Below are 25,025 nucleotides of genomic sequence, written 5' to 3' on the forward strand. Positions count from 1 at the left end.
TCATCGTCAACACCACCATCATCGTCACCGTCATCGTCGTCATCATCTCACCACCATCGTCACTATCATCGTCACAAGGCACGCAGCCCAGAGCCCTATCGCGTCTATCAAGGTCAGCATCGGGACGGGGTTCAGCGTCCCATGATAGCAGCCGTTACTGCCACGGGACTCTAACCGTGACCTTGACTCCTCCGAGGCAGCGCTCCCACACCCGAGAGCCGCCCGGACGCCGAGACTGAAACCAGGAACACGGCAACTCGGGTGCGCTCCAGACTCTTAACACGTGAGGTTTAATGAGAACCGTTTACAGGTACAAATAAAATACACAGCGTCAGTCAACGTATAAGTTACCTGCATAAATAAAATAAATACGTATTAAATAGATTTTTTGCAGTTACAAAATTATATTTAAAAATGCATTGCATCAACCATTGTTACAGTTCAAAATGAACCTGTCAATTGCTAATGAAGGGAGCCTATCCTGTCATCCAATCGGGGCACGCGACCCTCCGCCCAGCATCCCACACATACAGTACCCCTCCCCCACACTTTGTTCACCTGCACATTGTCACTAAAATACACCTGGACTGCACATAACCTCCCCCCCCCCCCCGCCCTCTACAACCAGGGTACGAATAGAACATCCCACTGGTTGAACCCCTACAGCTGTTTAATGGAACACTTAACTCTCGCTCCCGTCGGGTGAGCCCCCCGTTGGGGGTCTGCGTCGAAGATGAAGGTGGAGGACACAGCGCTGCTAATACTATACACCGAGCTAAATGTACGCTGGCGTGTCACACAAGACCACGATGACGACGACGACACCGAATAGGGGAAGAGTCTTCACAAAATGTACAGCGTGTGCGCGCCTCAGCACGAGTCCCCTTTCCGTCAGGCCGGTCCTCCTCGCTCCGTCTCCACAGCGGGGGGGAGCGGGGGCGGGGGGGTAGCTCCCTCGTTTGCTCGTCCGCCCGAAGGCAGTTCGTTGGTTCGCCACGTGGGGCTTCGTCAGCGCAGGCACCTGCAGCCATTGGCGGAGACATTCTCCAGCGTCTTCCACTCCAGCGACGAGTCCATGAAGGACACGTCCTCGAAGCCCACGGGCCGGCAGCAGGGCTGCGCACTACTCCGCGATGCCACCAGGTCACCCTTCAGGTCGAGCAGGTGCTCCAGCACCATCTGGTACATGTTGCGGTCCTGGCGGCAGCTGCCGCCACAGTACTTGAAGCGCAGCGTCTCGTCCGAGTCGTAGCCCAGTCCCAGCTCCCTCACGGTGACCTGCACGACACGCAACCGGCACGACTGGTCGGCCTTGCGGCCGCGGCCACCACCGCCATTGCCGCGGCCACGGCCACCCTTCTTGCCCAGGCGGCTCCGCCTCTCCCCGTGTAGCGAGCGCTCTGTACGGAGCAGGACTCGCCGAAGGGGCCCGGGGACGCCGGGTGCCCAGCCGAGCCTCGAGTCGTCTGCGGCATGGAGCGGACGGGGCGGAGAGAGGGGGCACGCAGGCATGTGTGAGACCTCGGCGAAGGCCGCAGGCCACTCTCCTCGCCGCACACACCACGCTCCTCACCACGCACGCTCCTCACCATGCACAACGCTCACCAGCCCTAACACCCTTCACGAGACAAAGCACTCATCAGCGATAACATATTTCACCACTCACACACTGCTCACCACCTCTCACCGGCACTTATACCCTTCATCGCACACCGCTCACCAGCACTAACACCCATTACCACTCACCGCTCGCACACCGCTCATCAACTCTAACCAGCACTAACACTCCTCGCTACTCACATCTCACCAGAGCTGCCGACCCTCTGTTATTAAACTGGGTTCTCAAGTCCAGCAAGCTGATGGCATCCACCCAGGTCACTGATGACTACACAAAAAAATGTTCATGCTAAATTTGGGTTGCACTTAGCTAACTTCTACTCACGCTGTGACCATCATGCGACAAACCTTGTAGAACAAGAAGGGATCTCAGAGGTAGCACTGTGATATCCGCTTCCGTCGGCTTTTTTTGCATAGATTGTCATTATGCTCGTTCACCCGGGAAAGCCCTCACACTGAGACTCGATACTTTTTCAGGAGGCTCCTGTCAGGTTGTTGTAGTAGAGGGAGCGATGCTGCTGCTGTCCCTGTATGTCATCCCAATTCAGAATTTTAAAGGGTTTTTTTTTCATTTTGGGATGTTTTGACTAATACCGGTTACGCTGGACGTTTTACATATATAATAAAACATCTATTTTAGCTGCAAAAGATGGCAACTGCCGTACTATAAATATAATTGATTCCCTCAACGCGTTACAAAATGATAGCAACCAGCGGGATTGTAATGCTCTTCACATGGACAGACATCTCCACCAGCAGCGGCGCATACATCTCTCCTTCTGAACCCAACACGATAACAACAGCAACGACACCACCACACGACCTGTAACAACAACAACACGATAACAACACCACCGCCACACGACCTGCCTGTACATTGCATCTTAATGTCGCTGCATGTTAAATGCCTTACGAATGCACGAATTAAACAATTTGATTGCAGTATTTAAACAAAATCCAATTGTGAGTTAACAATAATAAAAAATAAGTGAGAAGTAACCGGGGAGTACAAAGAGAATAACTTTTCAATTACAGGAGGTAGTTGTTCAGCCGGGACTTAAAACGTCTCCATTGACTACGGGTTCCTAACTTCCAAGGACAGGGAATGCCAGAAGCCTGGGTGCTGTACAAACGAAAGCCCCATTACTCCAGGTTCGCACCTTGGGAGCACGGTACACCGAGTAGGGCATGATCGGTCGATGTCAAGAGATGACATGACAATTTTTTAGTGCTAAAAAAATATAAACTATTTTTTATTTTACCAGGTAAGGCCCATTGAGCTATTTTGCTCTTTTTCAGAAGCAACCTGGCTATCACAAATGATAGCTCAACGAAGTGGCTTATCATGTGGAAATTTATAGCAGCCAAATAACTGTAAACGGATGTTGATTATAAATGTGAAGGGAAAAACCAGAGGACTCGTAGAACAATCAATGCCACCACGGGGAGAGAGACATGCAAACTCCAAATATACAGCAGGCATCAGAGTCGGGATAGAACCCACGACCTCCTGTATGCCAGGCGAGGCAGAATATATATTGCCACTGGGGCCACCAATGCAGAGTTGACTCATGAAGCTAATGCAGGGTTGAATAGTAAACAGTGACCTCCCTCCCACTGAGCCAGGTCCACCCTGGACCAGTGCAGGCATCACTTGCCACCGATGTTAGCAGCGGCTAGAAATCAAAACTTTTAACACCTCAAGAGTTCATAGCTCCACTCCTGTGTATACACGTGTGTTTGTCTATGGGTACGTATGTATAGATGCACACACACACACACACGTATACATGTGTGTGTGCGTACGGTATTATGTGCTAGAGTAGTGGAGTGGTTAGCGTACCGCGCTACAAACGACCCGAGTTCGATTCCCACTCACAGCCGGACATCAGTGACAAATATCTGAACCAGTCCTGGGCATCCCCTTAGGTCGATTTAAAAATGTGTATCTAGCGTGATGTTTCATAAACACTAGCAGTGGGGAGACAAAGATGGCCGGGGCGTGGTACTCGCCATACCACGCCTTCTCGTATGCATTCCCCGGCCTTCATGGGTTCTACTCGCGAAGTGCCCTTGCCCCGACGGACTGCTAGAGGTGGCATCTCTGAGTGGGCACGCATAACGTTCTGTCGGCGCGCCACCTCGAGGTGACGCGCTGGGTTTGGCAGTTGAAGGGGGATTCTCATGCTCGGCATTGTGAGGGAAGGGGACAAAGTGGGTGGACGGGTGGGTGGGTGGATGAGTTTTACTGACGTCACCCAGGGCTCCGCTTTGCTCTCACCGCCACACGCGACGTCACCACGAGCCGGGGGGACAGGTGCTGCGTTTAGAGTGGTAATGGGGTGGGGGGTTGCGCCATTGCACACCGATCGGCGCGATCGGCACGGAGCGACGCTGGCGAGGCAGAGTAGCCGCCGGGTACGGCACGACGGCCCGCGCCCAAGTGGCCGCCGCCGCACCGGGGGGGCTGCCCTCATGGTCACCATGGAGGTACCCCCCTCCTCCCCGCGATTGCTACGAAGCAGGGGCAGGGGGTTTCGCCAATTTGGTTGATTTGGAGGCGGCTCACCGAAATCTTAGGAAAGGCCCACTGAGCTATGTAGCTCTTTTGTCAGAAGCGACCTGGCCAATCGCAAACGATAGCTCAACGAAGTGGCTTATCATCATGAGGAAATTCATATCAGCAGCAAAATACTCTGAACGTGTGACGTTGACTTCAAATGTGGAGGGGAAACCGGGAGGACCCGGAGAAAAAATCCACACGACTACACGCAAACTTCAAATATTCAGCAAACGTCAAGGTCGGGATCGAACCCACGACCTCCTGTATACCAGGTTTCAAGTTTCAAGTTTTCAAGTTTTCAAGTTTCATTTATTAGGTATAGCCCTGTGAGCCATGCGGCTCTTAAGTCGCGTGCAACCGCAACAAACATAATTTTAACACAGAACATCTTAAAGCGACAACGCGTAACAGAAACATCCTGGAATAAACCAGCAAATATTCCACGCAAAAAAACCGTATTAAAACGCTGTGTGCAAAAATCAATGTGGTGCAAACCAACAACAACAACTATAAGACAATTTAAGACCAGGTGAGGAAGATAACATCTCCTAGCCACCGTGGTGCCTCCCTGTTGTTCACCACCACCACCACATCTAGTGTTCCTCTCGCCGTGGCTGTGGCTATGAGTCACCAACTGCAGCCTAACAACCAACGAAACTGGAAAGTATTCCGTGACGAATGGAAGCCCTGATTGAGAGAGTAAGCGTCTGACATGGAACAACGGCAGTGGGGAAGATTAAGGGTGGGGCACGGGGGTGGTGGAGGGGGGGCACGTGGGGAGGACGCAGGGGTCTCGTTATCTCCCCCTTAAACTCCAGTGCTCGTGACCCCCCCCCCCCCACCACGGGCCAAGGGTCACCGGTCTTCATCAGTCAAACACAACAGACGTTCTTAACACACCGCATTAGCCCGACGATGAGGGTGGCAACGATTGTGTAGCCACCCTGGGATATGGCAAGGTGGCTGGAGACTCAGACTGGATTTAGCACCTACTTTATTTCATTTTAAAATAATTTCTCAACGAAACTAAGAATAATCTAAATTTCAGATGTTACACCGGGTGTATTTCGCATCTCAAATCTCTTTGATTCAATTATAATCCGCTATCAATTCAACATGCTCCAAAAAACACGTTAAAATATCAGTATGAATAAACGATTTCAATTGGCCATTTGTTTTACGTGTCTTTGTCAACTGCATTTAAACAGTTATTTGACCATCAATTTTTATTAAGCTAATAATTAAATACATTTGTTTTTTCTGAGTAAAACACTCAGCAATTTTTGTTAGGTGTGACACTGTCCCTACTTTACTCCGTAACCTTTCAACCCAATCATTTCGTCTTGTCTTACTCCACACCCGGGACGTGAATTACTGCTCCAGACTCGCGGCCTCAGTGATGATGAACACCACCAAAACAAAAAGTCAAAGATCTCCTGTATAGCCTCTATTAGACTGTCGGGGCAAATGCTGTTAGCGAGTAGCGCCTATGAAGGGCACATGAGAGGTGGGTGGTCAGCACCGTGTCCGGCCGCCTTTGTCTCCCCAAGTGGCGATGTTGACACACTGCAACAGCTACTCATTTGAGGCTGAGTCGACCTAGGGGAGGCCCAGGACCGATTCAGAAAATCGTCACGAGCGTTGGCCATGAGCGGGAATCGAACTTAGGTCGCCGGGTTTGTAGCGCAACATAGCATTAACTGTTGGACTACCGCTCCCCACATGAACACCACCACCTCCACCACAACCACTACAACCACCACCACCACGACCACCACCACTATGACCAGCATCACCACGACCACCACTATGACCACCACCTCCCACGACGGCTTCAGGAGAGGGACTCTGCTCTGACCTGTGAGCGCGCCATCAGCAGCACGGGAATGCACCCGTGGGGCCCCATGGCCGAACACGGTCATTAGGCTGTCTCTGATGGGGGTCACATGGCTGATGGGCAGGGTCACATGACTGATGAGGTCACACGACTGTCTACTTTAGGGATCACGTGACTCTCTCGGACGAAGTCACCCGACTCGAATGGGGTCAACGCGATGGATGAGATCACGAGTCACGTGACTCTCGGATGGGGGTGGTGGGGCGGTCACGTGACACTCACGCTGCTGGTGCCGCGCGTCATCCTCGGCGGCGCTGGTCAGGGCGGGGGGCGCCGTGGGTGCGATGAGGTCGGCGAGGTGGTCGGGGTCGATAGAGTCGGCGGGGTCGATGGGGTCGGCGGGTCGCACCTGTAGGCCCGAGGAGGGTGGCGTCGTACTCATTGTGTGCCGCCCGCTCGCCCCGGGGGGGATGGAGGCAGAGGCCGCCATGAGGAGCAGCAGCAGAGATGCTGCCGCCTGCGGGAGATAAGAGACGCGGTTTGAGAGCGAGTCAACGGGGGGCAAGCCGCAGGGCCGCAAATCGGGAGGCTGGGTGTTAATGTAGCTGGGCGTACGTCGGCTTCATTGATACGAGCCCCCATTGCCACGTGTTCCTAAGCGGGTGCCCACTCTTGGACGCTCCTATTTCGTATTCCACAAGAAACGGGATGACTCCGCACATGGGGTGAGGGTATGTGCCGTCACCGCCCGCGCAGGTAGCGCCGCCGTCGCCCCTGCCAGCAGCTTCCCTCGCCGGCCGTCCTGGCAGTGATGAGCGGCGCTGTCGCTCCGGTGCTCGCCGTTTGGTTCACCCCACCCCCCCCGGTTGGAAGACACAACACTCTCGCTGCCTCTCTGCCGTCAAGGACGTCGCATGCCCAGTGTGGAATCTGTTTTCCTCGTCCTAATTTGGCCTTGGTCAATCCACTGCTGGATGAGGGTTCCCCAAAGCAGTGGCCTCCCGATAACCCCCACAGGTCCCACGATGCAACAATGCCTCCCACCCAGGTTGGCTGAGCCTGAGTTAGATCCCATGAGATCGCTAGGCAATCCTACGCTGTTGCCAGTCTCGGAGTTGAATGCGCATGGATTTTTGTTCCAGACGCATTCTGTGAACTGGGCGATAGGGTCAGAGTCTGGGTTTAGGTCAGGGTTGAGGTGAGAATCAGGGTTGAGGTCAGGGTCAAAGTCACAGAACATTTTTGGCCAAGCCTCTGTTGTAGAAATAAGGGTTTGGCTTAGCGTTTCAGTAGGGGTTAGGGCTGGAGGTCGGGTTATGGTTAGAGATACGGTTTGGTTAAGGCTAAAGTGAGGGTTATGGATAAGACTAGAGTTAGGCTGAGGGTTATAGTGAGGGTGACGGCAAGAGCTGGGTTTAGGTTTATTTTTTGAGGCAGGGCTAGGTTTAAGTTTGGATCATGGCTCAGGCTACAGGGCTGGCATTGACATGGTTAGAGTTAGGTCTGAGTGAAGCATTAAAGTAGGAGAGCGGTGCATCCCGCGGGCCGTCGGGACACCCACGGTGGAGAGGGGTTCGGACAGTGGCTCTGCCAGGGAGGGCTCGCATCGGCCGGCAGGATCCAGCACAATGAGTCACGTTCTCGTGGCGCTGTATTCTATCTCCAGCATTTGGCGAGCGCAGGGATACCGCCGCGGCCAAGACTCAGGTGGCTTCCCCAATGGCGACGCGAGTTCACGCAAAGTGACGTTCCTGTTGGACCGCCCTCACCGGGGTTATCGTGATCCCACGTCTCGGCCAGATGGGACGCAGCTCTCAGCCTCGGTGGACAATGTCGACGGTGCAACGCCGCACGCCGGCGGACAAGCGGAATGCACAGCAGGCCGGGTGGGAGAGCAGCTGCCAGGGAGAAGCTGCCCTTGAAGCTGCGCTCAACGCCCTCGCCTGCACCTCACTCATGCCTCACTCGCCTCGAGCTCGAGCATGAGCATCTACCTGCTTGCGCCTCGTGCCTCGCCCGCCCCTCACCTGCACCTTGCCCGCCCCTCACCTGCAACTCACCCGCATCTCACTTGCCTGTGATTCACTCGCCTGTGCCTCACTCGCCTGCACTTCACTCGCCTGCACCTCGCTTACACCTCGAGCGTGAGTGCCTCCCCCATGAAGCCCCACGAAGAGGATATTTACCCTGCGCCTCTACAGAGGTGTGTGAGAGACAGGGAGTTGTGTGCGGGGTTTAACCAGGTTGGATTATGCAAGGAGCTCACAGATAACCCGAAAGATCTGGAAACAGTGCAATCAGTGAGCTTCTCCAGCAGGCGAGGGTTACGTAGCTGGAGCTAGAGAAGAGATGGAAGAAGGCATGGAGATGATCTGGTAAGGACGATGTGGACCTGAGTTGGACTTGCCGATAATTAACCGGTACGAGCGTTGTCAAGATCGGCTTCTGCAGAGGAGGCTCGTGAAGGACACTACTGGCCAGTTGCAGGCAGTCGCCCTCCAACAACAATGGAGGGTGGTATAATGATGCTCAAAATAACGAGCGGAGCTCCGGGGCGCGGAAACAGCAAGTTGGCACAGTGGGGAACGCAGGTGGTGCATTTGCCAGTCATCTCAGGCAATCTACCGATAACAGCTGGGTCCGTCCTGTGATCTTCTCCAGCGAGCCTTCGAAACTTAACGTGGCCTCAAATTGCACCTGGCCTGGCACAAGCGCCATGGTGACATGACCGCCACTTTGTGGCAAATGGTTGCTGTTGTTGGTCTGTGAGTGAGACGGGTGTCAATTAGCAATTGTGGGTGAGAAATGTTTATGTGATTGAGACAGTGTGTGTGAAAGTGAGACAGGAGTGAGACAGGTGGCTGTGATACAGGTGTGAGGCAGGTGGCTATGAGTGAGACAGGTGTGAGTGAGACAGGTGTGTGTGAGGCAGGTGTGTTTGAGTGAGACAGGTGTGAGACAGGTGTGAGTGAGACAGGTGTGGAACAAGTGTGTGTGAGTGAGACAGGTGTGTTGTGTAAGTGAGACAGGTGCATGTGAGAGTGAGGCAGGTATGTGTGAGAGTGAGGCAGGTGTCTGTGAGGCAGGTGTGTGAGAGTGAGGCAGGTGTGTGTGAGAGTGAGGCAAGTGTGTTGTATGAGTGAGGCAAGTGTATTGTGAGAGTGAGACAGGTGTGTGTGAGAGTGAGGCAAGTGTATTGTGAGAGTGAGACAGGTGTGTGTGAGAGTGAGGCAAGTGTGCTGTGAGAGTGAGACAGGTGTGTGTGAGAGCGAGACAGGTGTGTGTGAGAGTGAGGCAGGTGTGTTGTGAGTGAGGCAGGTGTGCTGTGAGTGAGGCAGGTGTGTGTGAGAGTGAGGCAGGTGTGAGTGAGGCAGGTGTGCTGTGAGAGTGAGGCAGGTGTGTTGTGAGTGAGGCAAGTGTGTGTGTGTGAGACAGGTGTGTGTCAGAGGGAGGCAGGTGTGTGTGAGAGTGAGGCAGGTGTGCGTGAGAGTGAGGCAGGTGTGTGTGAGAGTGAGACAGGTGTGTGTGAGAGTGAGGCAGGTGTGTTGTGAGAGTGAGACAGGTGTGTGTGAGAGTGAGGCAGGTGTGTTGTGAGAGTGAGACAGGTGTGTTGTGAGTGAGGCAAGTGTGTGTGAGAGTGAGGCAGGTGTGTTGTGAGAGTGAGACAGGTGTGTTGTGAGTGAGGCAAGTGTGTGTGTGTGAAACAGGTGTGTTGTGAGAGTGAGACAGGTGTGTGCGAGAGTGAGGCAGGTGTGTGTGAGAGTGAGACAGGTGTGTGTGAGAGTGATGCAGGTGTGTGTGAGAGTGAGGCAGGTGTGTGTGAGAGTGATGCAGGTGTGTGTGAGAGTGAGGCAGGTGTGTGTGAGAGTGAGGAAAGTGTGTTGTGAGTGAGGCAGGTGTGTGTGAGAGTGAGACAGGTGTGTGAGAGTGAGACAGGTGTGTTGTGAGTGAGGCAGGTGTGCTGTGAGTGAGGCAGGTGTGTGTGAGAGTGAGGCAGGTGTGAGTGAGGCAGGTGTGCTGTGAGAGTGAGGCAGGTGTGTTGTGAGTGAGGCAAGTGTGTGTGTGTGAGACAGGTGTGTCAGAGGGAGGCAGGTGTGTGTGAGAGTGAGGCAGGTGTGCGTGAGAGTGAGGCAGGTGTGTGTGAGAGTGAGACAGGTGTGTTGTGAGTGAGGCAAGTGTGCGTGAGAGTGAGACAGGTGTGTGTGAGAGTGAGGCAGGTGTGTTGTGAGAGTGAGACAGGTGTGTTGTGAGTGAGGCAAGTGTGTGTGAGAGTGAGGCAGGTGTGTGTGAGAGTGAGACAGGTGTGTTGTGAGTGAGACAGGTGTGTGTGAGAGTGAGGCAGGTGTGTGTGAGAGTGAGGAAAGTGTGTTGTGAGTGAGGCAGGTGTGTGTGAGAGTGAGACAGGTGTGTGTGAGAGTGAGACAGGTGTGTTGTGAGTGAGGCAGGTGTGCTGTGAGAGTGAGATAGGTGTGTGTGAGAGTGATGCAGGTGTGTGTGAGAGTGAGACAGGTGTGTGTGAGAGTGAGACAGGTGTGTGTGAGAGTGAGGCAGCTTTGTGTGAGAGTGAGGCAGCTGTGTGTGGGACACAGTTGTGTCGTGTGTGTGAAAAAACGGTGGCTCAACGGGGGGCGGGGGGGTATCTTTGTGTGTTGTGTGATGATGACTCACGTGAGTGAGTGGGTGCGTGTGTGTTTGACGCTAAGTGGGTGTGTGAACCAGGTGCGACTGTGTGAGCGTGTGTGTGTATGTATTCGAGAGACGACGACCCAAGGTGTATTTACACGTTTATGGTCTGGGTGTCACGGACTGGGTTGCTTGCAGGTGCAAAGCGTGGGGGTAGGGAGGGTTCGTGTGCAGCTCCGGCGTAGAGGAGAGGTCTGTGTGTGGTCACTGAGTGACTGGGGGGTTAATGTGTTGTCCCGGTGTGATGCCGGCGTGGCTGTGCGGAGCCATGCCCATAGATACACGCTGGCTATGGTTGCCCTCTAGGCTATTTATAGAGTGTGTGAGTGTGCGTGTGGCGCATGTGTGTGTGGCGCATGTGTGTGTGTGTGGCACATATGTGTGGCGCGTGTGTGGCACATGTGTGTGAGTGTGCGTGTGGCGCATGTGTGTGTGTGGCACATGTGTGTGAGTGTGCGTGTGGCGCATGTGTGTGTGTGGCACATGTGTGTGAGTGTGCGTGTGGCGAATGTGTGTGTGTGTGGCACATGTGTGCGTGGCATGTGTGTGGCACATGTGTGTGAGTGTGTGCCCGTGCTGTCTGTAGAGAGGGGTAGTGTAGCGGTTAGCGCGCTGCGCTACGAACCTAGCGATCCGGGTTCGATTCCCACTCACGGACATCAGTGACGATTAACTATTGAACCAGTCATGGGCCTCTCCTAGGTCGACTCAGCCTCAAATTAGTACCTGGTGCGATGTGGTAACAACGCCAGTAGGGAGACAAAGGCGGCCGGGCGTGGTGTTGGCCACCCACCCCCTCGTGTGTCGTGCCGGCCGTCATAGGTGCTCGCTAACAGCACTTGCCCCAATAGTCTGTTAAGGCTATACGGGGGGATCTCTTTACGTGTGTGTTTCTATGCTATTAGTGGGGAGCGGTAGTGTAGTCGTTAGCGTGCTTTGTGCGCTACGAATCCAGCGACCCCAGGATTCCCGCTCACTGCCACTTTGAGTGGCGATTATCTGAACCTGTCCTGGGCCTCCCCTAGGTCGACTTTGCCTCAAATGAGTACCTGGTGTGGCGTGTAAACATAGGCGCTTGGGAGACAAAGGCGGCCGGGTGTGGTTCTGGCGACCCACAACCTCCTTGTGGGCCGTGCCGGCATTCATAGGTGCTCGCTAACAGCACTTTCCCATCCAGTCTGCCAAGGCTGCACGGGGGAGCTTCGTCTTTGTGATGGGCGTGTCGTTGTTGTGTGTTTAGTGGCGTGTGTGTAAGGGTATGCGGGGGCGGGAGTAAGAGTGTGAGCGCGAGTGTGAGTTTGTAATCGAGTGTAAGGGGTGTAGGAATGTGGCCGTGAATGTGTGAGCGCGTGTGTCAAATGTAACAATGTGTATTAGCGCGCGCGTGTGTGTGTGTCGCGGTTCGTGTAGCGTGTGTGTGTTGCGGTGCGTGTAGCGTGTGTGTCGCGGTGTGTGTGTGTAGCGTGTGTGTCGAGGTGCGTGTAGCGTGTGTGTGTCGCAGTGTGTGTGTCGCGGTTCGTGTAGCGTGTGTGTGTAGCGTGTGTGTGTGTAGCGTGTGTGTGTCGCGATGTTTGTGGGGAGCGGTTAGCGCGCTGCGCTACGGACCCAGCGACCCGAGTTCGATTTCCGTTCACGTCCAACACCAATGACGATTATCTGAACCGGTCCTAGGTCTCTCCATAGGTCGACTCAGCCTCAAATGAGCGCCTGACGTGGAGTGCGGTGCGATGTGTAAACATTGCCAGTGGGGATACAAAGGCGGCCAGGCGTGGTGTGTTGGCCACTCACTCCCGTCGTGTGCCGTTCCGGCCTTCGCTCACAGCACTTGCCCCCTACAGTCTGTTAAAGGCGACACGGGGGATCTATGTCCTTGTGCGTGTGTGTAAGAGAGAGAGTGTGTGTGCGTGTGTGTGACGGTGCCAGCGTGCGCCAGGGACTCGCCTCCACTATCTCACCGTTCTGCTCTCTCGTGCTCTCGCTGTGCGCTCTTTGGAACTCGCCGCGCGCTCTCTAAAGGCTGCTGCTGCGCCCTCGGGGCCTCCCACGCCGCCCTCCGGGGCTCCCGCTGCGCCGCCGCGCTGTCTGGAGGCGAACGTGCGTTCAGGGGCACCGGCAGTGCGTGCGCGCATGGCGCTGCTGGTGGTGGTGGTTCCGCGCCGGGGTCCGGGCGCGCTCCTGCCAACGAAACGGCGAGGGGTGCAAAGATCACACGGAGCGAGCGAGGTTGGAGGCTGCTGCTGCCCGTGCGCAACGTTTGTTTACGTTCCCTCCACCACCAGCAGTGCCAGCAACAGCACCGCTAGCAGCAGGAGCAGCGCTAGCAGCAGGAGCAGCAGGAGCAGCAGGAGCAGCACGGGGCCCACGCGCCCGGGGAGCCTCAGCCCCAGCCGGGGCCGTGCCCGGAAGGAGACTCCGATCGACGCGTCGCACCCACGGCACATGGAGGAACCAGTTGGCTGAGTTCGAGATTATTGTTAGTGGAGGAGGGGTGGAGGATAAATCTCGAGGCAAGCACTCCGCGACAATTGGCTGACGTCAACAAGGGTGTCAATCACCGCTCAGGAATCCGCGCTCGGGGTTTGTCGACCGGGGGCGGTCATCGTCGCTCTTGCGTTGGGACGCGCGGGCACAAGAGGCGTGGGGGGAGGCGGAACACCGCGGGCACAGTTGCCGGCTCCTCTTGCGTATCATTGCCACTGAAGGCCCATTCCAACCCCCACGACACCCTACCCCGCCCTTCAAATCAGTGAGGGTGGCCCGGCTGGGCTCAGTGGACATAGCACTCCGAGCCGGCATCGCTGAACGCCTGGGTTGTAATCCGGGTTCTCGATTGTAACGAATTGATGGTCTCAGCCCGGTTACCAATGACTTTCACAGAGACCCATAGACCTACGCAGAGACCCACAGCCAGAGAGACTCATAGACTTACATCGACTGAGTTGTGATTAAAGCGGGTTCCCAAGTGTTGTGAGTTGATGGTCTCAGCCCAGTGACCAATGGCCGGACAAGAACAACCTTGACACTAAATGTGTGCTACTTTATCAGCCCCGCCTTGTTACAGCTCTTGAGCATTAACATTTTGCAGTTGATTGACAGGCAATGAACACTCTTAGCAGGGCACGTGGGCCCTGACGGCGAGCGGTTCCATTCGCTGTCACAGGCTGATGCACTGCTAGCTAGCTGCGTGATCCCGAGGGAATTAACGAAGGAATTTAAAAGCCACGTGTGCACTCTCACCGCACGAAGATACCCGCTATAGCCTTTAACAGGTTGTTGGGGCAAGGGCTGTTAGCAAGCACCTATTAAGGCCGGAACCGCACGGCACACGATGGGGTGGTGTGGCCAATTTCACGCTGCTTGGCTGCTTTGGTCTCCCCAACGCGGATGTTTACAGACCGTACCAGGTACTCGTTTAAGGCTGAGTCGACCTTGGGGAGGCCCAGGACCAGTTCACAATTCCTTCACCGATGTTGGCTGTAAGCGGGAATCAAACTCGGGTCGCTGAATCTGTGGCGCAGTGCGCTAACCACTGTGCCACCGCTCCCCACAAATACGCTCGGCGCGTGTCCCCTGTGCACCTGCACGCCGCACCCCGTGGCACAGAAGGTGTGGAGACCGCGCATCCAATCGATTGTTTACATTCACATTCTGTTCACAGGGAATAGGCGTGCACGCGCGGGCGTGAGAGACGCGTGCACGCGTGTGTTAGATGCGTGTGAGATACATGTGTGAGATGTGTGTGTGTTGAACGTCTTTCGCATCCTACGTAGCTAACTGTGCAAATCGGAGGTTCGGGGAAGGACAACAAACTAAACGCAAAAAGCAGTTCTAGAGAGTTTTCCATCTAGATGACGATTTAATAGAGCTCCCAGTGCCTTCCTAATATTGGAAGGAAGAGTATTCCAGACGTCCACAGTTAATCTGAAAGCGCGTTATGCAAAGATGCGTTTACACGCGTGTGGAATGCGTGTACACGTAGGTGAGATGCGCGTACACGCGTGTGATATGTAAGAACGTTTCATTGTATACGTACATGTCTGTACTGGATATGATGCAACGTAAAGCAACAGTCTGGGTGAATGATAATACGGCACTGACCAATTCACTCTGGTCACTCGCTCAGCGGCGGCTAGTCGCCTCCTTATCACTCTTCTGTCGCTACTACTACTGTGGTTTAACTGTTACCGTGACCTTCACTCGTTGATGCTTCCACCCACTTACCGGCCCACTCACTGACTCCCCTACTCACCCACCTACTTACCTAATAACACACCTACTCACCCACTCACATACCTACTCACCCACTCGCCCACCCACTCACCCACCCACTCACCCATCTACGGACCCACCCACTCAAACATCTCACCCACTAATTCACCCAACTACTCAACCACTAATTCACCCACCTACTCACCCACTAATTCACCCACTTACTCACCCACTCGCCCACCTACTCACCCACTCGCCCACCCACTCACCCACCTACTCACTCACCCAACCACTCACACCTACTCACCCCTACTCACCCACCTACTCACCCACCCATCCACTCACCCACCCACTCAACCATCTACTCACCCACGCACACACTCGGTCACCCAGCCACTCACCCACCTAGATTTGAAGCTTTCGTGACTGCAATGATTCATACTGGTTTTTTTTCGGTAAAGTCACGTAGGTAAAATAAAATAAAACAACTAAATTAAATCACGACGTTTCGAAGGCAACACAAGCTTCCGTCTTGATTTAATTTAGTTTTTATTTATTTATTTTACCTACGTGACTTTAACGAAAAAACCAAAGAGTACTCACCCACCTATTCACCCGCTCACCACACTACAGGTCACGATACTTCTCTTTCTGCTTCTTTCCTCATACCGCTCCTCTTTGGACCATCATGCCACCTAATTCCTAAACATTGACATCTAGCTGCTGAACATTGATATATAGCTCCTGAACATTGCCATCTAGCTCCTGAACAATGACGTCTATCTCTGAACATTGGCATCTAGCTCCTGAACATTTACATCTAGCTCCTGAACGTTGACAACTAGCTCCTGAACAATGACATCTAGCTCCTGAACAATGACATCTAGCTCCTGAACATTGACATCTAGCTCCTGAACATTGACATCTAGCTCCTGAACATTGACATCTAGCTCCTGAAGAATGACATCTATCTCATGAACATTGGCATCTAGCTCAGAAACATTGACATCTAGCTCATGAACATTGACATGTAGCTCCTGAACATTGACATGTAGCTCCTGAACACTGAGATTTATCTCCTGAACAATGCCATCTATCTCCTGAACATTTACATCTAGCTCCTGAACATTGACATCTCGAACCTGAACATTGACATCTAGCTCCTGGATATTGATATCTAGCTCCTGAACATTGACATGTAGCTTCTGGACATTGACATCTAGCTCCTGAACAACGACATATAGCTCCTGAGCATTGACATGTAGCTCCTGAACAATGACATCTAGCTCCTGAACATTGACATCTAACTCCTGAACATTGACATATCGTACCTGAACATTGTCATCTAGCTCCTGAACATTGACATCTAGCTTCTGAACATTGACATCAAGCTCCTGAACATCGAAATCTAGCTCCTGAACAATGACATCTAGCTCCTGAACATTGACATTTAGCTCTTGAACATTGCCATCTATGTCCTGAACATTGGCATCTAGCTCCTGAACAGTGACATCTAGCTTCTGAACATTGAGAACTAGCTCTTGAACATTGACATCTAGCTCCTGAACATTGAGGTCTAGCTCCTGAACAATGACATCTAGCTCCTGAACATTTACATCTAGCTCCTGAACAATTAAATCTAGCTCCTGAAGATTGATATCTAGCTCCTGAACAATGACATCTAGCTCCTGAACAATAACATCTAGCTCTTGAACAATGACATCTAGCTCCTGAACAATGACATCTAGCTCCTGAACATTCACATCTAACTCTTGAACAATGCCATCTAGCTCCTGAACAACGACATCTAATTCCTTAACATTGACATCTAGCTCCTTAACATTGACATCTCGAACCTGAACATTGACATCTAGCTCTTTGACATTGATATCTAGCTCCTGAACATTGACATGTAGCTTCTGGACATTGACATATAGCTCCTGAACAATGACATATACCTCCTGAACATTGACATGTAGCTCCGGAACATTGACATGTAGCTCCTGAACAATGACATCTAGCTCCTGAACATTGACATCTAACTCCTGAACATTGACATCTCGTATCTGAACATTGTCATCTAGCTCCTGAACATTAACATCTAGCTTCTGAACATTGACATCAAGCTCCTGAACATCGAAATCTTGCTCCTGAACAATGACATCTAGTTCCTGAACAATGACATCCAGCTCCTGAACATTGACATTTAGCTCTTGAACATTACCATCTAGCTCCTGAACATTGGCATCTAGCTCCTGAACAGTGACATCTAGCTCCTGAACATTGAGATCTAGCTATTGAACATTGACATCTAGCTCCTGAACATTGAGGTCTAGCTCCTGAACATTGACATCTAGCTCCTGAACATTTACAGCTAGCTCCTGAACATAGGCCTCTAGCTCATGAACAATGAAATCTAGCTCCTGAAGATTGACATCTAGCTCCTGAACAATGACATCTAGCTCCTGAACAATGACATCTAGATCCTGAACATTGACATCTATCTCCTCATTGGCATCCAGCTCCAGAACATTGACATCTAGCTCCTGAACATTAACATCTAGCTCCTGAACAATGACATCTAGCTCTTGAACATTGACATCTAGCTCCTGAACAATGACATCTAGCTCCTGAACATTGACATCTATCTCCTGAACATTGACATCTAGCTCCTGAACATAGGCATCTAGCTCCTGAACAATGAAATCTAGCTCCTGAAGATTGACATCTAGGTCCTGAATAATGACATCTAGCTCCTGAACAACGACATCTAATTCCTGAACATTGACATCTAGCTCCTGAACATTGACATCTCCAACCTGAACATTGACATCTAGCTCTTTGACATTGATATCTAGCTCCTGAACATTGACATGTAGCTCCTGGACATTGACAACTAGCTCCTGAACAATGACATATACCTCCTGAACATTGACATGTAGCTCCGGAACATTGTCATCTAGCTCCTGAACATTAACATCTAGCTTCTGAACATTGACATCAAGCTCCTGAACATCGAAATCTAGCTCCTGAACAATGACATCTAGCTCCAGAACTTTGGTATCTAGCTCCTGAACATTGACATCAAGCTCCTGAACATTGACATCTAGCTCCTGAACATTGTCATCTAGCTTCTGAACATTGACATCTAGCACCTGAACATTGAGATCTAGCTCCTGCACATTGACATCTAGCTCCTGAACATTGCCGTCTAGCTCCTGAACATTGACATCTATCTCCTGAACATTGACATCTAGCTCCAGAACAATGACATCTATCTCCTGAATATTGACATCTAGCTCCAGAACAATGACATCTAGCTCCTGAACATTGACATCTAGCTCCTGAACATTGACATCTAGCTTCTGATCATTGACATCTATCTCCTGAACAATGACATCTAGCTGCTGAATATTGACATCTAGCTCCTGATCATTGCCATCTAGCTCCTGCACATTCACATCTAGCTCCTGAACATTGACATCAAACTCCTGAACATTGGCATCTAGATTTCGATTTAAAGCTTTCGTGACTGCAATGATTCATCTTCTTTGGTTCTTTCGGTAAAGTCACGTAGAATGATAATAAAATAATAAATTGATAAAATAAAATAACACAATAATATTCTCACGACGTTTCCGCCACAACACAAGCGGCCTTCATTAGGTGAAGGGGGCGAGACTGTCTGGTAGGACAGCGCTGGAGTGAAAGAGCCACGTTCAGATACGGCCTTTAAGCTGTGTGAGAGGAACAAAGCGCCTTGACAATGGAATTAGCATATAATTTAGCATTGAAATGGCTGAATGATTAGCTTGTGACTGGTCACAGAAATAGCTATGTTAAAAGTTAAAGCATACACACCCGCAGAGGCACCCATTGTTAAAGGGATTAGCATAGAATTTAGCATTGAAATAGCTAAGTTAAGGCATACACATCTTGACAATGGAATTAGCATAGAATTTAGCATTGAGATAGGTGAGTGATTAGCTTGTACCTGCTGCAGAAATAGAGCTTGTACCTGCTGTAGAAATAGCTACGTTAAAGTCAGAGCATACAGATTCACCGAGGCCCTTAGTACAAATCAAACAGGAAAATTTAGCATTGAAATAACTAGGCGAATCCAGCATTGAAACAACTGAGGGATTAGCTAGTGACTGGTCACAGAAATGACTACACATCTGAGCTATTCACAGTACTATATAGTGAACCAATAAAAACTAAAATATAAATTACCTTCATGTTATAAATAAACTCTATATTCTCCAATCAGCTAAGCTACCAACAATAAGTCGTTATATATCACAATGCTATATGGCGAAAAAATGGGTGGATTCTTACCCTCAAATTTCAGCACCACGGATAGCTACGGGCCCCGTTCAGACGGACGAGTTCGTCCATGGTCGGAACAGAGGAGGGGGAGAGAGACAGCTGCGAGGCCCTAGTATGCTCCATATTGTAAAACTATACCATTAACCGTGGTGTGAGAGGTATTAAGAGGCAATGCTGGCGAAAGAGCTGCGGTCTGAAGGTCATCGTAAAAATACAATTAATTAAGAACAGAAATGATTTAAAACATCTTTACAGTGGTTACTAAGCCTGAATCCATCTTCTCGGTTGAAATTGTCTCTGTGCTTGTATATGTGAATGGCCTCATGAACGAATCTCTCATGGTAGCCGGTTGGTTTGCAAAGAACCTCCGTCTTGGAGAAGTCAATGTCATGTGAGCCCACTGAGTTATAACAGTGATCTGACACGGCAGAGGAGTTCGTCCTACCGTGTTTCAAGTCTGCTTTGTGTTCGCGGATGCGGTCCGAGATATGTCTTTTGGTTTCTCCAATGTAGCTACTACCACAGAGGCACTTTAGTTTGTAAACGCCCGGGTACTGTATGTCTGGAACAGCATCTTTTACAGATGGAATTAAATCACGGATTTTATGTACTGTGTTGAATCGGACCTGGATCTTGTGTTTGTTCAGGATTTTGGAGATCTTTTTAGTGACCCCTGCAATGTAGGGTAAGGTGATGGTTTTGAGTGGCTCCACAAGAGGATCCTTCTTCATGACTGGAGTGATGGCTTTGCGGATTGTGTAGTCGGAGTAGCCATTAGCCCTGAGAGCCTGGTGTACGTGCTTGAGTTCACTGGTAATGTGTTCCTGGTCGGAAATGCATTGGGCTCTATGGTATAGAGTCTTGATGAGGGAGTTTTTTCTGGGATGGATGGTGGTGGGAATCCGGTTTCAAGTAAGCATCTGTATGGGTAGCTTTCCTGTAGACAGAGTGGCTCATTGAACCATCATGTCTTCTTTTAATTAAGACATCCAAAAAGGGTAGTTTGCCATCTTTTTCGACCTCCATGGTAAATCTGATGGCTGGGTGTATGGAATTGATGTGGTCGTGGAATTGGTCTAGAGCAGGCTGGCCATGTGGCCAGATGACAAAGGTGTCATCAACGTACCTCTTCCATAAGGTCGGGCGTAGAGTGGCAGTCTGGATGGCGTCAGTTTCAAAATTTTCCATGAATACGTTGGCTACAACCGGAGATAGGGGGGAGCCCATTGGGGTGCCCTCAGTTTGTTTGTAGAAAGTTCCATTCCAGGTGAAGTAAGTGTTGGTTAAGCAATGTCTCACCAGGGGGGGTACATCAGTATGCAGTCCTTGATGAACCAGGTCTTCAATGATAGCGATGGTGTCAGGTACCGGGACTTTGGTGAACAAGGACACCACATCAAAACTGACAAGCAGGTCGTTTGGGGACAGGGAAATGCCTTTGATTGTCGATACCAGGTGAGTAGAATTTAGTACTGCAGAGGTGGTTTTTCCAGTGAAAGGTCGCAGTATATCAGCAAGAAAACATGCCAGTTTGTAGGTGGGGGAGCTGATAGTAGAGACGATGGGACGAAGGGGTGTATCTTCTTTGTGTATCTTTGGAAGGCCATATAATCTTGGTGGTCTGGCAGCAGAGGGCTTCAACGAGAACTGTTTGATCTCATCAATTAATGCTGTTGAATCGGAAATTATTTTGTTCGTTTTGGTGACCAGGCTGTTGGTGGGATCTCTTTTTATTTTTGTGTAGCTGCCATCGTTGAGTAGTTCTTGAATTTTGATGTTATATTCTGTTTTGTCCATGATGACAGTGGCATTGCCTTTGTCGGCTGAGAGGACGACAATATCATCCCTATTTTTTAATTGAGATAATTCAAAACGTTCGTCTTTGCTGATGTTGCTGGGTGGCAACTTAGCGTTTTTGAGGGTTGCAGCGATTTCAGATCTTGCTACGTCTGCAGAGATGTGACTCAAGCCCTTGAGTGCAACGTCGACATGGGCAATGATATCATTAACCGGTAAGTGTCTCGGTGTGACAGCAAAGTTTAGACCTTTAGCTAAAACGGATTTCAGACCATCAGAAATGGAACTGTTACTGCGATTAATTACGACTTTGTTGACGTCTATCTTTTCGGTGTGTGGATCCGATTTTTTGCTGGAGAGGTGATTGAATTTGGAAATCAAATTGTCCCTACATTTGTTCGACATAGTGGCAGCCGAAGAGGTAGTCATATTGTCTACATGTTCCCAATCCGATGTAGACATTGTTGCTGTCAATTTCAAGTGTGATTTGTAGAGTGTCTTGTCTAACTGATCGAGTTCGGTGCGTGTAAGTCTGATTTTTTCCAAGATAAGAGCGAAGCTAGTTCTAGGTACAAGCTCTATTTCTGCAGCAGGTACAAGCTAATCACTCACCTATCTCAATGCTAAATTCTATGCTAATTCCATTGTCAAGATGTGTATGCCTTAACTTAGCTATTTCAATGCTAAATTCTATGCTAATCCCTTTAACAATGGGTGCCTCTGCGGGTGTGTATGCTTTAACTTTTAACATAGCTATTTCTGTGACCAGTCACAAGCTAATCATTCAGCCATTTCAATGCTAAATTATATGCTAATTCCTTTGTCAAGGCGCTTTGTTCCTCTCACACAGCTTAAAGGCCGTATCTGAACGTGGCTCTTTCACTCCAGCGCTGTCCTACCAGACAGTCTCGCCCCTTCACCTGATGAAGGCCGCTTGTGTTGTGGCTGAAACGTCGTGAGAATATTATTGTGTTATTTTATTTTATCAATTTATTATTTTATTATCATTCTACGTGACTTTACCGAAAGAACCAAAGAAGATGAATCATTGCAGTCACGAAAGCTTTAAATCGAAATTTAACCGCCTCTACGGGGAGGGATTCCACACATCCTTAAGATCATTCAACAGACTTCGGGATAAGAAGGCTCAACTAATCGAGTCTCTCACCTTTCTGAAGAGATGCCGCGACTCTAAGGTAATACCAACCGCATTTACACTAACCTCTGCTGTTGCAACTTCTCTCAATGCAAAACGAATTCTAGCTAGAACTAGCTTCGCTCTTATCTCGGAAAAAATCAGACTTACACGCACCGAACTCGATCAGTTAGACAAGACACTCTACAAATCACACTTGAAATTGACAGCAACAATGTCTACATCGGATTGGGAACATGTAGACAATATGACTACCTCTTCGGCTGCCACTATGTCGAACAAATGTAGGGACAATTTGATTTCCAAATTCAATCACCTCTCCAGCAAAAAATCGGATCCACACACCGAAAAGATAGACGTCAACAAAGTCGTAATTAATCGCAGTAACAGTTCCATTTCTGATGGTCTGAAATCCGTTTTAGCTAAAGGTCTAAACTTTGCTGTCACACCGAGACACTTACCGGTTAATGATATCATTGCCCATGTCGACGTTGCACTCAAGGGCTTGAGTCACATCTCTGCAGACGTAGCAAGATCTGAAATCGCTGCAACCCTCAAAAACGCTAAGTTGCCACCCAGCAACATCAGCAAAGACGAACGTTTTGAATTATCTCAATTAAAAAATAGGGATGATATTGTCGTCCTCTCAGCCGACAAAGGCAATGCCACTGTCATCATGGACAAAACAGAATATAACATCAAAATTCAAGAACTACTCAACGATGGCAGCTACACAAAAATAAAAAGAGATCCCACCAACAGCCTGGTCACCAAAACGAACAAAATAATTTCCGATTCAACAGCATTAATTGATGAGATCAAACAGTTCTCGTTGAAGCCCTCTGCTGCCAGACCACCAAGATTATATGGCCTTCCAAAGATACACAAAGAAGATACACCCCTTCGTCCCATCGTCTCTACTATCAGCTCCCCCACCTACAAACTGGCATGTTTTCTTGCTGATATACTGCGACCTTTCACTGGAAAAACCACCTCTGCAGTACTAAATTCTACTCACCTGGTATCGACAATCAAAGGCATTTCCCTGTCCCCAAACGACCTGCTTGTCAGTTTTGATGTGGTGTCCTTGTTCACCAAAGTCCCGGTACCTGACACCATCGCTATCATTGAAGACCTGGTTCATCAAGGACTGCATACTGATGTACCCCCCCTGGTGAGACATTGCTTAACCAACACTTACTTCACCTGGAATGGAACTTTCTACAAACAAACTGAGGGCACCCCAATGGGCTCCCCCCTATCTCCGGTTGTAGCCAACGTATTCATGGAAAATTTTGAAACTGACGCCATCCAGACTGCCACTCTACGCCCGACCTTATGGAAGAGGTACGTTGATGACACCTTTGTCATCTGGCCACATGGCCAGCCTGCTCTAGACCAATTCCACGACCACATCAATTCCATACACCCAGCCATCAGATTTACCATGGAGGTCGAAAAAGATGGCAAACTACCCTTTTTGGATGTCTTAATTAAAAGAAGACATGATGGTTCAATGAGCCACTCTGTCTACAGGAAAGCTACCCATACAGATGCTTACTTGAAACCGGATTCCCACCACCATCCATCCCAGAAAAAACTCCCTCATCAAGACTCTATACCATAGAGCCCAATGGATTTCCGACCAGGAACACATTACCAGTGAACTCAAGCACGTACACCAGGCTCTCAGGGCTAATGGCTACTCCGACTACACAATCCGCAAAGCCATCACTCCAGTCATGAAGAAGGATCCTCTTGTGGAGCCACTCAAAACCATCACCTTACCCTACATTGCAGGGGTCACTAAAAAGATCTCCAAAATCCTGAACAAACACAAGATCCAGGTCCGATTCAACACAGTACATAAAATCCGTGATTTAATTCCATCTGTAAAAGATGCTGTTCCAGACATACAGTACCCGGGCGTTTACAAACTAAAGTGCCTCTGTGGTAGTAGCTACATTGGAGAAACCAAAAGACATATCTCGGACCGCATCCGCGAACACAAAGCAGACTTGAAACACGGTAGGACGAACTCCTCTGCCGTGGCAGATCACTGTTATAACTCAGTGGGCTCACATGACATTGACTTCTCCAAGACGGAGGTTCTTTGCAAACCAACCGGCTACCATGAGAGATTCGTTCATGAGGCCATTCACATATACAAGCACAGAGACAATTTCAACCGAGAAGATGGATTCAGGCTTAGTAACCACTGTAAAGATGTTTTAAATCATTTCTGTTCTTAATTAATTGTATTTTTACGATGACCTTCAGACCGCAGCTCTTTCGCCAGCATTGCCTCTTAATACCTCTCACACCACGGTTAATGGTATAGTTTTACAATATGGAGCATACTAGGGCCTCGCAGCTGTCTCTCTCCCCCTCCTCTGTTCCGACCATGGACGAACTCGTCCGTCTGAACGGGGCCCGTAGCTATCCGTGGTGCTGAAATTTGAGGGTAAGAATCCACCCATTTTTTCGCCATATAGCATTGTGATATATAACGACTTATTGTTGGTAGCTTAGCTGATTGGAGAATATAGAGTTTATTTATAACATGAAGGTAATTTATATTTTAGTTTTTATTGGTTCACAATATAGTACTGTGAATAGCTCAGATGTGTAGTCATTTCTGTGACCAGTCACTAGCTAATCACTCAGTTGTTTCAATGCTGGATTCGCCTAGTTATTTCAATGCTAAATTCTCCTGTTTGATTTGTACTAAGGGCCTCGGTGAATCTGTATGCTCTGACTTTAACGTAGCTATTTCTACAGCAGGTACAAGCTCTATTTCTGCAGCAGGTACAAGCTAATCACTCACCTATCTC

General features: G+C 50.0%; 1 protein-coding gene across 3 annotated transcripts in view; it reads right to left on the bottom strand.

Moving 5' to 3' along the window:
- Nucleotides 1–262: 262 nt before the first annotated feature.
- Nucleotides 263–25,025, bottom strand: part of LOC116937167 (uncharacterized) — a 112,617-nt gene continuing 87,854 nt past the window's right edge. For all 3 annotated transcript variants that reach the window (XM_076063372.1, XM_076063374.1, XM_076063373.1), the window contains exons 2-4: nucleotides 12,656–12,875; nucleotides 6,300–6,534; nucleotides 263–1,466 (exon numbers count right to left, since the gene is read on the bottom strand). In XM_076063372.1, coding sequence (XP_075919487.1) covers nucleotides 1,009–1,466; nucleotides 6,300–6,534; nucleotides 12,656–12,875 — 913 coding nt within the window. In that variant the 3' untranslated portion in view covers nucleotides 263–1,008. The remainder of the gene's footprint in view (nucleotides 1,467–6,299; nucleotides 6,535–12,655; nucleotides 12,876–25,025) is intronic.

The sequence above is a fragment of the Petromyzon marinus genome, unplaced genomic scaffold, assembly GCF_048934315.1.
Source record: "Petromyzon marinus isolate PM22_M1 ecotype Great Lakes invasive population unplaced genomic scaffold, UKy_Petmar_22M1.pri1.0 PM_Scaffold_106, whole genome shotgun sequence".
Classification (NCBI taxonomy): domain Eukaryota; kingdom Metazoa; phylum Chordata; class Hyperoartia; order Petromyzontiformes; family Petromyzontidae; genus Petromyzon; species Petromyzon marinus.